Raw genomic sequence first — 14,019 nt, forward strand, 5'->3', positions numbered from 1 at the left:
CGGGTTTCGAGACCGCGGAATAAATAATTCTTGGTCAAATACAGGGTGACCTTGGACCGCACCCTAATGGGGAAGTTTGAACTGACAAATTGCTTTTTTCTTCTCGAACCCTTCGGAGTACACTATCGGGTTTCCAGTGATAGACAAACAGTCCAACGTCACGGACAATTTATCTGTGAAAACTTGAGGCTTCCGTGGAGCGCGGAGGGGGGGGGGGCTGGTTCCCCTCGGTTATTTTAATTTTAGTGGGGCAATTGGTCTAACGAAGTTGTGGACTGATCGATAATTTTTTTGAATCGGATTGAATTAACCGCTGCCTCGAAGACTTATTTGTTGGTTGGAAAATCGTTTGACGAAGAGAGAAAAGAGACAATTTTTTTTAGATCTTTGGAAGACAATTTTTTTTTTCAGAAAACTTTTTTTACAAATATTTGCGATCGCATCGTCAACATTTCAAGGGTCAAAAAATTGAAGGTCTAAAAATTTCGAGTCAAATCTTTTTGACCAGAAAAGAGAACAAAAAAAGGCTCGAAAAGATTTTCACAAAAAAATTGTCTTCTGAAAAAAAAATGCCTTCTGAAGAAAAAAAAATTGTCTTCTAAAGATCTTCTTAAAAAATTGAGGGTCTAAAAACTTCGAGTCAAATCTTTTTGACCAGAAAAGAAAACGAAAAAAGTCTCTCAAAGATTTTCAAAAAAAAATGGTGAAGACAAAGAAATTGTTTTCCAAAGATCTTAAAAAATGGCTTCCGAAGATCTAAAAAAATCGGCTCCCAAAGACATTCCAAATTTATCTTCTAGAGATCTTTCGAATTGTTCTCTGAAAGATTTTGTCTTCTGAAAAATCTTTTCATCAAGAAGATCTTTCACATAAATCTCTGGAAGTTATTCGAAAGGCAGAAATTTTTTTACGCGGGCAAGAAACTCATTTTTTTTAGATACACAATATTCTGGAGAAATATTTTCGATTTGGAAATTACCAAAAAAATTCAAATTTCACCGGTTTTTCGTTGCAAGGGTTAACTTGCCAACGCGGTGATCGCCCGAGGGCCTTCAGCCAGGGAATGTTGAATGTAGAGTGGATTTTTCAGTTGAAAATTCCGTGGAATATTCGGTTTGAAAATTGTGTTGAATTTTCAGTTGAATATTATGTGGAAAATTGTGATGAAAAATTGGTGTGGAATTTTGGCCCGGCCGGGGCTCGAACCTGGGAGCTTGAGGTTGTGAATCTCATGCTGCTACCAAGCGCGCCACACAGCCGGGTTTGGAAATTACCATTACCTCTCTATTTATTATTCAACAATATCACGTGATAGAGAGTGCATTTTTCTCCTTGCCTGTTGATGAACTGAACTCCCGCGATAAAGAGCAAAAAAAAATTGTCGATAATCTCAAAATCTAAACGTTGCCCTAATGGTCCGCATCGACAAGAATTTAATAGAATTGACCCAAAAAATTGTATACTAAAATCCTTAACGAAAACTGAATGGAACTGAACTATTCAGTTTTATGCAGTAAACCCTCGGAGGTTGATTAAAAAACCGATTACTGGAATGAACAATTTCCGGATTGACGAATTAATAATGCAGACTAATATTAACCCGATTGCACACTAGATTAAAAGCTTCGAGGATAATTCATTTAATTCTGAGTAATTCCATCACTGCCGGTGCATTTTAATTATTTAAATTGGACATGTGTCGCGACTGCACTCCACGAATTCCTCACATGCCGTTTGATTATTTACAGTGATAAATCCACCACATGGGCACGCGATCACAACGGCACATGATCATCTCTCTTACGTCTAATTAGTCTAGATTTGTCTCAAGTTGTTTAATTTCCCCGCCTAAAAAGTTTTTCATCTTTTTAGAATTTTTTTCTTCTCATTTCCCTTCAACATGTTATTCCTCTCTATATTCACCATTCTCAGAATATATTCACTCGTATTGTTGTCGCTTTCCTTCGTTGTGGCTTAACTCGATGGGTGTGCGATTCTCGTTTCACTGCGCTCCAATGATTCACGAAAAGGGCGCACCGCACGGTTTTCACCCCCCCCCCCCCCCNCCCCCCCCCCCCCCGGAGAAAGACGAGAAGATTTAAATATACACATGTATCCTTTCAGAGTATCACGAGCATCACCTATTTTTCCATCGGTCGTATTCTTCATTTCAATCAATAAAACCAAATCTATTAGAATAAATATTTCCAAAAAAAAAAACATTTTTTTTTATGAGGAAACCACACTGATAGAACGGATTAGTTATTGTTAACGAATGGATTTTGGTTGGAGGTTAGGGTCTATTCGGTCCCACCAAATGTTCATTCGTTAATAGTTAATGAATGTATATTTGAGGAGCCTTGTTTGAATTGACTTTCGCCATTCAAGTGAACCATTCGTTAACTAGTTGAACATTCAACTCTACCGTTCGTTAATAGTTAACAAATCTCGTTTGGAATAGGGGAGTTTGGGGTAAAACGGACACTTTTGACTTTTTTTAAAATATTAATGAGGGGTTCAAATGGTGATAAAATTTGATAATTTTTTTTTCATTACAAAAAACAATTCGTTCCCTTTGTGACGAGCCTAAAGTGAGCTCAATTGATCAATTTGTTTCTGAGTTATGAATAATTCTATAAAAGTCTAAACTGTCCGTTTTACCCCACCCTCCCCTAAATGAATCATTCTATCAGTGCACGGAGAGAAATGGTCAATAAAAATTACGGCACTCACGATTCGCTCACCGATTATACGGAATCGACTAAGAAAATTTAACCCTAGATTGGTCACCATGCGAGGGAATTGCCGCACGTGTCGTTTTTTTCGTCTTGTCACCGGCTGGTTGACCGGAAAAATCCGAAAAAATTTGAATTCGTCAATTAAAGTATCTGGAAAATTTTAGTATTGTTTTTTTAATATTACATCCCAAATTGTGGAAGAAAAAAAATCATTTCCAACAGTTGAACAATTTTTTCCCATGTTAAATGAAATTGCCCGTTGCGCGACGTTGCTGGAAACTCGTTAAACGCGCCCGGGCAGTGTAGAGTGAATTCGGCAACGCTGGAGCCTAAATAACACGGCGGCAAATCCCCGCGGAGGTGACCAGAGTCGCAAGTTCCCGTCAGGTGACCAAACTAGGGTCAAGTGACTGTACACGGAGAGAAATTTTCTAGAAAAATGCTAGTAGGGGAGAGTGGGGTAAAACGGCCCCTTTTGACTTTTTTTGTGATACTCATAACTCAGAAACAAATTCATTAATTGAGTCTAGGCTCATTCTAAAGGGGAAAAAGTGTAGTTCCCGTGGAAAAAAAATTATTCCATTTTATTTAAAATTGAATGAGCTGTTAACATTTTGATTTGAAAAAATCGAAAAGGAACATTTCTCTTCGTGCGCAAAATTGGCCCTTGGAAGGTGTTTTTAATGAATTTTTCTTCATTGAAAGAAAAATATTGAATTTTGCATAAAAGCTAATTTTTTCTTTCAACTCCACTTCATCCTCTTAACTAAACTATAATATTAGAGTCAATATGCATATCACAGACCACCCACCTAGCTCCAAAAACTTCCCGTCATCCCCAAGATTCTGAAACAACACATACCTGGATAGCGTGTATACACCTGCAACTATTCATCGTTGTTATTTGCTGAGAATTAGTACGAGGATTTCAGTTCTCGTATTTTCAACGAAGAGGAAAATGTATACGGTGGAAAAACTTGAGATATTTGATTTACACGCGCGAGGGAGACACTCTCCAAACACACCGGTCTCAAAGGGAAAGTCAAATACAAGTAAAAACGAGGGAATAAGAATGAAAATGTTAACGGAGGGGTAATTTGTCGCTGGAAAAACACTTGCTCTTCTCGATAAAATCAAATTGTTTGAGTTGACGATGTGATTCGCGAAAAACTCATAAATATTTTGATTGAATAATTTTTTTTTTATTTTTTCAAGATTACATGTCTTAATTTTTTCATTTTGAAAAAAAAATGATCTCAAGAAAAACTTGCGAGATAATTGTTTTAGATAGTCTGGAATAATTTTTCTTGATGAAGATCTATTATTTGTATGCATAAAAAAAATATTTCCCGATGAATAATCTTCAAAACAGTCTGAGATAAAACATTCAAGAATAATTTTTGAGACCATCGAAGATATTTTCTCTGAAAATAATTCCTTTGCGAATGATGAGATAAAATTGGAGAAAAATTGAGATGAAAAATTATTTCGAAGGAATGTTATCTAAAAGATGGGATAAAAGTGCAAAATGACTGATTGCCTCCATTTTGTTGAAGGTATGGTTTAAGAATCGTCGAGCAAAATGGCGGAAGCAGAAGCGAGAAGAGCAAGAGCGTCTCCGCAAGCTGCAGCTGGAGCAGCGTCAACGAACGGAGGACGGAATGCCCCCCCTGTCCCGTGGTCACATTTCCCTGAACGGCCAACACGAGCCGGACACCGACAGTTCTGACCTCGAGGTGGCGTAGTTCACCCCCCCAAACCCGGTACTCCACATCCCAGTGAATCCTTTTATAATGACTCCAAGAACCGTCACTAAAATGACTTAACTATCGTATAATAAAGTACTCTAGAGCCCTAAAGAAAAAATCAAAATAGCGTATAAAATAAATTATGTAAATACATCACGTTAACTTGTAAATACGAGTAGACCTGTACATATGCTTGGTAAATGTGTATAAATACGAAATAAATTATTGTGCAAAATTGAATATGAGAGGAAAATTCATCAACTAATATTTTATCCCTAAGTTACAAGATTGCTATCATATAATTATTATTGTTTCATTTAAGGGTTCATTTCAGTAGCGAAGCAGTAAACCGGGTCAAGTCGACTTAGCTCTTCGCTGAGTTTTCGAGGAATATCTCCGAATCTAAGAGAAATAGCGAAATTGTCATCATAACCTTTTTTGTAGAGCGAATTAAGAGCTACAAAAAAGGTTTGTTTGGTGAATGACTAAATTTAGGGTGGATGTGGGATGAAAATGTGGAGGGAGTTGTTGGGAAAATTACTGATGAGCCGGATTTAAAATATCACACTTTATTTTGTGGGATCGAACCACTTTGTCAAAACTATTTACACTCTTTGGAAATTTTAATAGTTGAATGTCTAATTAAATTGATGATTGTCTTTCACTGTAAATTCGTTGAGTCACTGACTTTAGGCTGAATTTAATCAACAGAGGTGATGTACTGAACAAAACGATGATCTTACAAAGACCGGTGATGTACTTGATTACTAGTGAGTTAGGTGAGGTTCAAAGAGCTACTGTACTCGGTGAGGTGCGATATAAAACTTGTACAGGTGATTTGCCCGAGATAGACTTGTACGGTGAGAGGCTAAGCCTAAACTGATTCGCGCGTGTTTCGGTGACTTATGACTGATGACCCGAAGGATCCCGGAGATTTTCGAAGTAGGCCGATAGTCGACCAGAATGTTCTGGAATTTAAGTTGCGTTTCAAACAAGGTTATTACACAAACATAACTATCTTCCTTAGATTCCGAGATATTTGTTAAAAACTGACCAATAGTCTAAATCGACTTAAACCGGCTTACCGCTTCGCTACAGATTTGTTGTCTGTGATTACTAGACAGCCGAAACGAAAAACTACTATCGCTTGTTTCGCATAAAACAAAGATTTTTCGGGAGCAAAATACTTATGGGAGTATCGAAAAACGAAGGAATAGTGCTAGAAATGACATTTCTTGCGTGTACAGAGAATGCAATTTTTTTTTAACTACTGAATCTATTTTTGCGACAACAATTTTTCATTCCGGCGCACTCTCTGCATGTTTGGCACAAGAAAAATCCTTTTCTGATAATTTTCAAAAAACTATTTTTTTGGCACAAGTAAGACTGCTCTATTACAAAGGTGACAGAACCTTGAGCATCGGGTGGTAATGTCTTATGCGATCGTAATAGAGAATGAATAATGTGTGTTTGATTTGTAATAGCTCGTAAACAAATAATTAATTTAGTAATTAATTGTTTATAGCTTCACAACTTGATAAGCATTAATTACTAGGTGGCAACGCCCCCTGCCCGCTCCGCTCGCCAACCCCCACCCGCTTGTGACCCTTAATCTGACCCTCGTGACCCTCACTTTGACTCTTCATTTCTAACCCTTAATTTTGGGCACCAAATTTTCATCACCAAAAGCCGATTTGGCTTTTTGCAATTTAGAGAGATATTGAAACTCTCATTTTGACTCTTGCGATCCTTAATCTGACCCTTCTGACCCTTAACTTTTATCACCAGAAGTCGATTTGGATTTTTATAATATAGAGAGATAAAAAAGTATTTCTTCACTTAAAAAAATCATGATGAAAATTTTGATAAAAAATTATAAAAAAATAAGCTATAGAATGCATATCAGAGAATTCCGCTCGCCAACCCCCACCCGCTTGTGACCCTTAATCTGACCCTCGTGACCCTCACTTTGACTCTTCATTTCTAACCCTTAATTTTGGGCACCAAATTTTCATCACCAAAAGCCGATTTGGCTTTTTGCAATTTAGAGAGATATTGAAACTCTCATTTTGACTCTTGCGATCCTTAATCTGACCCTCATGACCCTTAACTTTTATCACCAGAAGTCGATTTGGATTTTTATAATATAGAGAGATAAAAAAGTATTTCTTCACTTAAAAAAATCATGATGAAAATTTTGATAAAAAATTATAAAAAAATAAGCTATAGAATGCATATCAGAGAATTCCGCTCGCCAACCCCCACCCGCTTGTGACCCTTAATCTGACCCTCGTGACCCTCACTTTGACTCTTCATTTCTAACCCTTAATTTTGGGCACCAAATTTTCATCACCAAAAGCCGATTTGGCTTTTTGCAATTTAGAGAGATATTGAAACTCTCATTTTGACTCTTGCGATCCTTAATCTGACCCTCATGACCCTTAACTTTTATCACCAGAAGTCGATTTGGATTTTTATAATATAGAGAGATAAAAAAGTATTTCTTCACTTAAAAAAATCATGATGAAAATTTTGATAAAAAATTATAAAAAAATAAGCTATAGAATGCATATCAGAGAATTCCGCTCGCCAACCCCCACCCGCTTGTGACCCTTAATCTGACCCTCGTGACCCTCACTTTGACTCTTCATTTCTAACCCTTAATTTTGGGCACCAAATTTTCATCACCAAAAGCCGATTTGGCTTTTTGCAATTTAGAGAGATATTGAAACTCTCATTTTGACTCTTGCGATCCTTAATCTGACCCTCATGACCCTTAACTTTTATCACCAGAAGTCGATTTGGATTTTTATAATATAGAGAGATAAAAAAGTATTTCTTCACTTAAAAAAATCATGATGAAAATTTTGATAAAAAATTATAAAAAAATAAGCTATAGAATGCATATCAGAGAATTCCCAATGGCGAATATTTTTCCTCTGAAAAAGGTATTTGAAGAGGTCCTCGGCAAATTGTCGCGAATTTTCCGGGAGATAGTGGATGAATAAAAAAAATTGTTAGAATAGCAACTCCCCCTCCCCCCCTGGCCTAGGGGTTGGCAATTACGGACACAGGGACGTGGGGGTTTTGGTGGAAGTTCGCCGCACCGTAAAGTTAGCCGAGTTTCCAGGGGTAAGTACATAAACCCTCGGGGCGTACCGAAACTAAGACGATTCCCGGTGCAAGTTTAATGGTCCCCCGTTGGTTGAAGGAGAGTCGTACAAGAGCGTTGAGACCTAAAGACGCTCGACTTAAGTGGTTCTGTTTCTATCCCAGATTTAGTGTCTCTCTCTCAGATGCCTTTATTTTCACAGAGTGTGGGGGCGAAGAAATTCACGAGGTACTCAATTATTCAGGTGACCAAAGTCAGTGGCGTTGGCCGAGCGTGAAGCGCCCAGTTTGGCAAGCTTGTTAAGGACTTTCCGGTGCTTTGTTTGTGAATAATCAGAAAGCCGCAATTGTAACTGGTACGAATGCCCTTTCAAATCGTGTTTTTATGGAAGGGCAAGCGAGTGACAAATTCTTCTTTAGGATTTTTTTTTCTTGTCAAGTTGATGGAGAGAATTTTCGTTCTGAGTTTCGAATGGAAAAACAAACATGCTGAGCTATTGTATTTATTCATTTATTCGTCCGTTTGAAAATTGTATTTGGCATTTTTTAAATTTCTCACTTGTAATACCACAAGAGCTTCAAAATTATCGGAACCTTGAGGAAAATGCCCGATTAATTTTGAAGCTCGTGTGGTATTTGGGGGATTATTTTTCCAATCCAAATGTCGGGCAATATAATTGGACCATGAGACGAAACTCACTATTGAGAAACGAAAATTGTATAATTAACACTCATTTCGAATAAAAATCCTCGGATTACCACAATAAATTCAATCTGTCAGTTTGACGACGGGTTAATTCGACTGCATGATGTTTTGTTTTTTATATAGCAACTACCAGAGAAAATTATCAAAAAATTATCAGTTGAAAACTCTCTAGCTTGTACCACGTGATGTCGAATGGGCCAATTATATTGCCCGATATTTGGGTTGGAAAAATAACAATCAGAAATAAATATTATATTGAAAGCGACTTGATGCAGTTTTGAGTTGATAAGAAATGCAGAAATGAGAAAAATACATATATTTCTTGAAAGAAGAGCAAGCGAGTGACAAATTCTTCTATAGGTTTTTTTTTTAAGTTCGGGGGAATTTTTTTTCTGAGTGTCGAATGGAAAAACAAACCTGCTGGGCTATTGTATTTATCCCAAATTCAATCATCATTTAAAAAATTGTTGTAATGAAATTGAAAAAAATTCTCTTTTTGCATTATATTGAAAGCGACTTGATGCAGTTTTGAGTTAATAAGAAATGCAAAAATGAGAAAAATACAATATTTCTTAAAAGAAGAGTAAGCGAGTGACAAATTCTTCTGTAGGAGTTTTTTTTATCTTGAAAAGTTCATCGAGGGAATTTTTTTTCTGAGTGTCGAATGGAAAAACGAATCTACTGGTCTATTGTATTTATTCCTAATTCAATCATCTTTTAAAAAATTGTTTTATTTTGAATTGAAAAAAATTCCCTTTTAGCAGTTAAAAAATTTTCTTCTCAATGGAAAAATAAACATTTTCTTGACAGTGACGTGATGCAGTTTTGAGTTAATGAGAAATTGAGAAATGAGAAAAATACAGGAGTTTTTCTTAAAAGAAGACTAAGCGAGTGACAAATTCATCTGTGGGATTTTTTTTTTTTGAAAAGTTCGAGGGAATTTTTTTTCTGACTGTCGAGTGAAAAAACAAACATGCTGGGCTATTGTATTTATCCCTAATTCAATCATCTTCTAGAAAATTATTGTATTTGGAATTGAAAATGAAAAAAAAATTCTCTTTTTGGAGTGGATGAAAAATGTTCTTCTCAATAGAAAATTAAACATTACATTCAAAGACTTGATTCAGTCGGAGAGACGATAAAAACACAGGAGTCTTTCTTGGTTGAACCTATGTGCCCCACGTGTTTATAAAATTCTAATGAAAATTTTCCCTTTTGTTTCCGCGTTTACTCTGAAACGCACTGTTTGCCCGGTTTCCACTCACTCCTTAACATGAGTTCTTATTAACAATTTCATAAGAGTTTTAATTAATTCCCCGTTGAATTAAAATTGGAATATTACATCTCCCGAGTTTTTTCGAATTCTTTCATTGAATTCTGAATGCTGCACCTGGGGGAAGATACTTCGGAAATGTTGCTGGTGTCAGAGGCTTCCGTATTGATTCCTCGAATGAGTTTCAATTGTATTCTGCAGTTTCCATTACATCATTTATTGCGGGAAAACTTACATCGGTGTTATTTTGCTTCTTATTATGTACTTGTGAGGATGCAACTGTTGAAAAGGAGAAATCGACTGTCTCGAATGCCAAATCATTTCCCCAGGGTTGAGGGAGACCAGAACTTCCAAATGAAATTTATTTCACGCAATGGCATAATGATTCCAATGACCTCAAGGTCCAACATCGACAATTTTCACGACCTCCACCGGATGCAGAGTGAAAAAACTGCACTCAGCCGACGCAATAGTGATCACCAGACTAACGACAAATCTCCTGAAGGACGTGACCCTCACCAGATAGCCGACCCCATCCCCCAGACCGAAAACCGGTGGTCCCACAGAGTCGACGTCCATCATGAAATAAGCCCCCGAGAGTTTAAAAATCCCGAGACATGAATTCTCACAGTTGAGTATTCCAAACGAGTGCTTGATAAAGAATTGCTCGAGAATCCTCCAGAGCGACTCCTCCGTATACAGCCTCCCCGTGACCCCCCTCATAACATCAATCTCAAAGAGAATATCACCGATCTTGAAGTGCCTTAACAGCCGCATATTCCAGGCAGCAATAAATTCACCCTTTGACGTTGTAAAATCACTTTGAAGTCTACTCAACGTGTAATATCTGTCTCCACACATGACAACAGTATCCATCGTCTTGGGAGTCCAATATTCCGGTGCCATTATGCGACTCATACCAGCAGCCACGACATAGCAAGCGTACACCTGATTTCCCCGGTTTTTTTTTGAAAATATCTCCTCCGTCGGATGTATCTCGCCCCAGAGGGAGAATACTTTGTCGGGCTCCTCGACGTAATACTCGTGCCACTTTATCTTTTTGCTGGTGCCTTTTGTGCATTTCGTCCAAATTATCTGATGTGTCTTCAGCCAACTCTTCTTCTCAACCGGTCCCGCGTAGTTATCGGGGAGGGGCTTGATCTCCTGGTCCCTCCAGACTTTTTGGCGCCTCGATTTTGGGGGCTTGCGTTCCAGAAATTTGAGATTGTGAATCTTGGCGCAGGTGTATGTTATCTTGAATAGTTGGATTATGAGGGGCTCTCGGGGTGGAGCTTCCTGGGGGCTATTGATAGCGTGGGCCTCGTGAGCGTAGGCTCTCAGCAGGAGAATGACGATGTGACGGTTTAACGTATTCCTCGAGGTGAACTTGATTATGCATGCATTGCCCTGGTCATCCCAGTAGCCGAAAGCATCGCAGCGGTAGGGGTTGTAGATGTACCAGAAATTACCATCTCTCCAGACTGCTAGGGAGAATCTGCAAGTCCTCAGGATGAAGTTGTGGCAATCGTCTGGGACATTCCCGAGAAATTTCTCGATTGTCTCCGTGTCTCTGTGGATTGGGGGATGGTTTTTGTGGTTTATCTTCTCCCAGCCGAGTTCCTCGCTCATCTTCATGAGTTCTGGACGCTTCTGGTGCTTTATCCTCTTGACTGATGGCTCCAGGAATGTCCAGGGGACGTCGGGAATTTTTGGGACAGCTAGTTCGTCCTCTAGGTCAATCTCCACCGAGTATTTGTAGTTGTAAACGACGATATCGTCGAGCTGGAGTTTCTTTTTTATGTTGAGACTTCCTATGTGGATGAACAGCATCCAGGCGTGATCGTAGATGTAATCTATGTTCGAACTCGTCGCGTATTTATATCTGCAAGGGATTTTATCATTGCGGGGGGAGAAATTTCAGGGGAATGTTATGGTTCCGGCTGATCTCGTAATAAGCAAATTGAATTTGAATAGAATAATTCATTATGCACCGACCTCAACTGAGTTTTAGCCAGGAGAGCAACGATTGCCTGATAAAAACAGAACTTCCAGGTCTTCTCCCGCGCCCTCGCCCCACTCAATTCAATCACACGCATCCCCTTGGTTCCCCTCAAGCACACTTGAGTGTAGACGCGATTCTCATCGGCTTCGGACGCCAGCTCTGAGATTACGTACTCACCATCGACGAGACCGGGATGATCGCCAGAGGCTCGATCCACTAGTAATAATTTCTCAGAGCGGGGGCATGACACGGGGATCCGAGCGTGTCCCAGCTCTTTGTAATGCGCGAAATTGTCGGGCTCGTCGTTATTCTCGGGGTAAATGTCCTGACAGGGCAGTAGTCCCGGCAATTTTCGCTTCTCGAGGATTTTTAAGAGTCTCTGGTCTTCGTAGAAGTCGCGAGACACACAGGGCCATAATTTTCGCACAGATTTTGACACTACTGGGGCATCTTCATGGCTAAACTGAATTTAAGTTTCTAAAAAACTTAATATCTTGTGGCCGAGAAAAAATGAAATGAAAAAAAAAGTATGTAAATTGAAAGAAAAAATTCGAGATTTCCGATTCGAGTGCATATTTTTCATTGAGAATAATAAAAACTGATGAAGCAATCGCGCAGTTTTCAAGACTATAGGAGTATTTTCATTGCCGAAATGGAATAAAATTAAAAAAAAGGTTCATGAAAATAAAAATTTAAAAAAAAATCTACATTTCGGATTCGAGTCCATATTTTTCATTGAGAATAATAAAAACTGATGAAGCAATCGCGCAGTTTTCAAGACTATAGGAGTATTTTCATTGCCGAAATGGAATAAAATGAAAAAAAAAGGTTTATGAAAATAAAAATAAAAATAAAAAATTCTAGATTTCGGATTCGAGTGCATATTTTTCATTGAGAATAATAAAAACTGATGAAGCAATCGCGCAGTTTTCAAGACTGTAGGAGTATTTTCATTGCCGAAATGGAATGAAATGAAAAAAAAAAAAAAGGTTTATGAAAATAAAAATAAAAATAAAAATAAAAAATTCTAGATTTCGGATTCGAGTGCATATTTTTCATTGAGAATAATAAAAACTGATGAAGGAATCGCGCAGTTTTCCAGACTATAGGGGTATTTTCTGGGACACTGGGACATCTTCATGGCTGAACTGACTTTAAGTTGAAAAAAAAATTAACATCCTGTGGCCGAGAGGAAATAAAATAAAAAAAAATTTCATGCAAATTGAAAAAAAAAATCTACATTTCCAATTCGACTGCATTTTTTCGTTGCGAATAAAAATTGATGAATAAATACTTGAGTATCCGCTTTCATGTTCCGCCAAATCCTGATTTTCTCGTTGGTATTGATACGGTCAGGCAGTCGTGTTCGTTCACTGAGATTGAAAGTATCGAGCGGAAAGCAACAGTGGGATGGTGGTATACTATCATCGTTGAGCAAGTCGGGTAACCTGGCGAGTTCACCCGGCTGACGCTGATCGAACCTGTCGTCTCTCTCAAGTCTCCTCTCATTCTCGAGATATCTGAATTTATTGAGATCATGTCCACCCGCCCTGTATTTTCGTGTACTGATTTTTTTTCATTCTTACGACTTCACGTAGACCCTCCAGAGGGGATCGTCCTCCTCGCACCGCCATTTCTCTTCTTTGCAGGGATCCCTCGATTTTTCCCCCGATTCGCCCATTTTTTCGGTGGAATTTTTCGCTTTATTCACGGGAAATTTTGATGGTTGGGGGATTAAAAAAAAAGAGCATCTGATTTGATTGAGTTTAATTTCATCAACTCAACAGCCTCATCTACCTCATTTCTCGCACCCAAATTTATTCGCGGACTGAATTATACTCATGATTATAAACCACGAATGCAAAGTGGGTTGCATGTAATGCCTCGTTTAACCGAGGGCGTTGTGAATGACTCCAAAAGACTCCTTCACAAAAGTGAGGGGGCCACAGGGGGTGCGGCTGTCCGTGATTTTGTAATTATTTTCCCGACAAGGCAGACGAAGCCGTACAGCTTAGAAAGGCAATCTCGACGAAGCCCATACCGTGACGCAAGATTTTACCGGGTGTTTATAAAATTACAGAGATTCTAGGGGGCGGAGGGTTTTAATAACACTCCGAGGCCACAAAAACAAGCTTTTAAAGTTTTTCGAGAATGAAAATACGCTTTTCATAAAAGGAATTCTCAATAATTATGTGAAATGCATCGCAAATTGAGAGAATGTTAAGATAATTTTCTGGGCGTTTTTAAAACCAAGGAATATTATTTTGATTTGAGATACTGAGATTATCTAAAGATGAAAACGTCTTCATTTCGGAAAATAATAAGATCTAATTTTGGGTTATAATTTTTCAATTCAAGTGAGCCAAGTAAATGAAAAAAAGCGAGTGAGGTGATTATTCTTAGACGACACCTGAGAATAAAAGTCATGAGGGTCACAAGGG

At 38.2% G+C, this 14,019-nt stretch overlaps 2 protein-coding genes across 2 annotated transcripts in view; one reads left to right on the forward strand and one right to left on the reverse strand.

The window, feature by feature from the left end:
• The window catches only part of LOC107041319 (homeobox protein goosecoid), a 6,991-nt gene extending 2,508 nt beyond the window's left edge, over positions 1-4,483 (forward strand). The window contains exon 3 of the mRNA XM_015261814.1: positions 4,295-4,483. Within this exon, the coding sequence (XP_015117300.1) occupies positions 4,295-4,483 (189 nt within the window). The remainder of the gene's footprint in view (positions 1-4,294) is intronic.
• Positions 4,484-9,972: 5,489 nt separating this feature from the next.
• Positions 9,973-13,259, reverse strand: LOC107041307. The gene is made up of 4 exons (XM_015261798.1): positions 13,165-13,259; positions 12,873-13,098; positions 11,572-12,041; positions 9,973-11,458 (listed from the first exon to the last, which is right to left on the reverse strand). Exons 1-4 carry the CDS (start codon positions 13,257-13,259, stop codon positions 9,973-9,975), a joined length of 2,277 nt encoding a protein of 758 aa, XP_015117284.1.
• Between the last annotated feature and the right edge of the window lie 760 nt (positions 13,260-14,019).

The sequence above is a fragment of the Diachasma alloeum genome, unplaced genomic scaffold, assembly GCF_001412515.2.
Source record: "Diachasma alloeum isolate Michigan unplaced genomic scaffold, Dall2.0 Dall_scaffold_00362, whole genome shotgun sequence".
In the NCBI taxonomy this organism is placed as follows: domain Eukaryota; kingdom Metazoa; phylum Arthropoda; class Insecta; order Hymenoptera; family Braconidae; genus Diachasma; species Diachasma alloeum.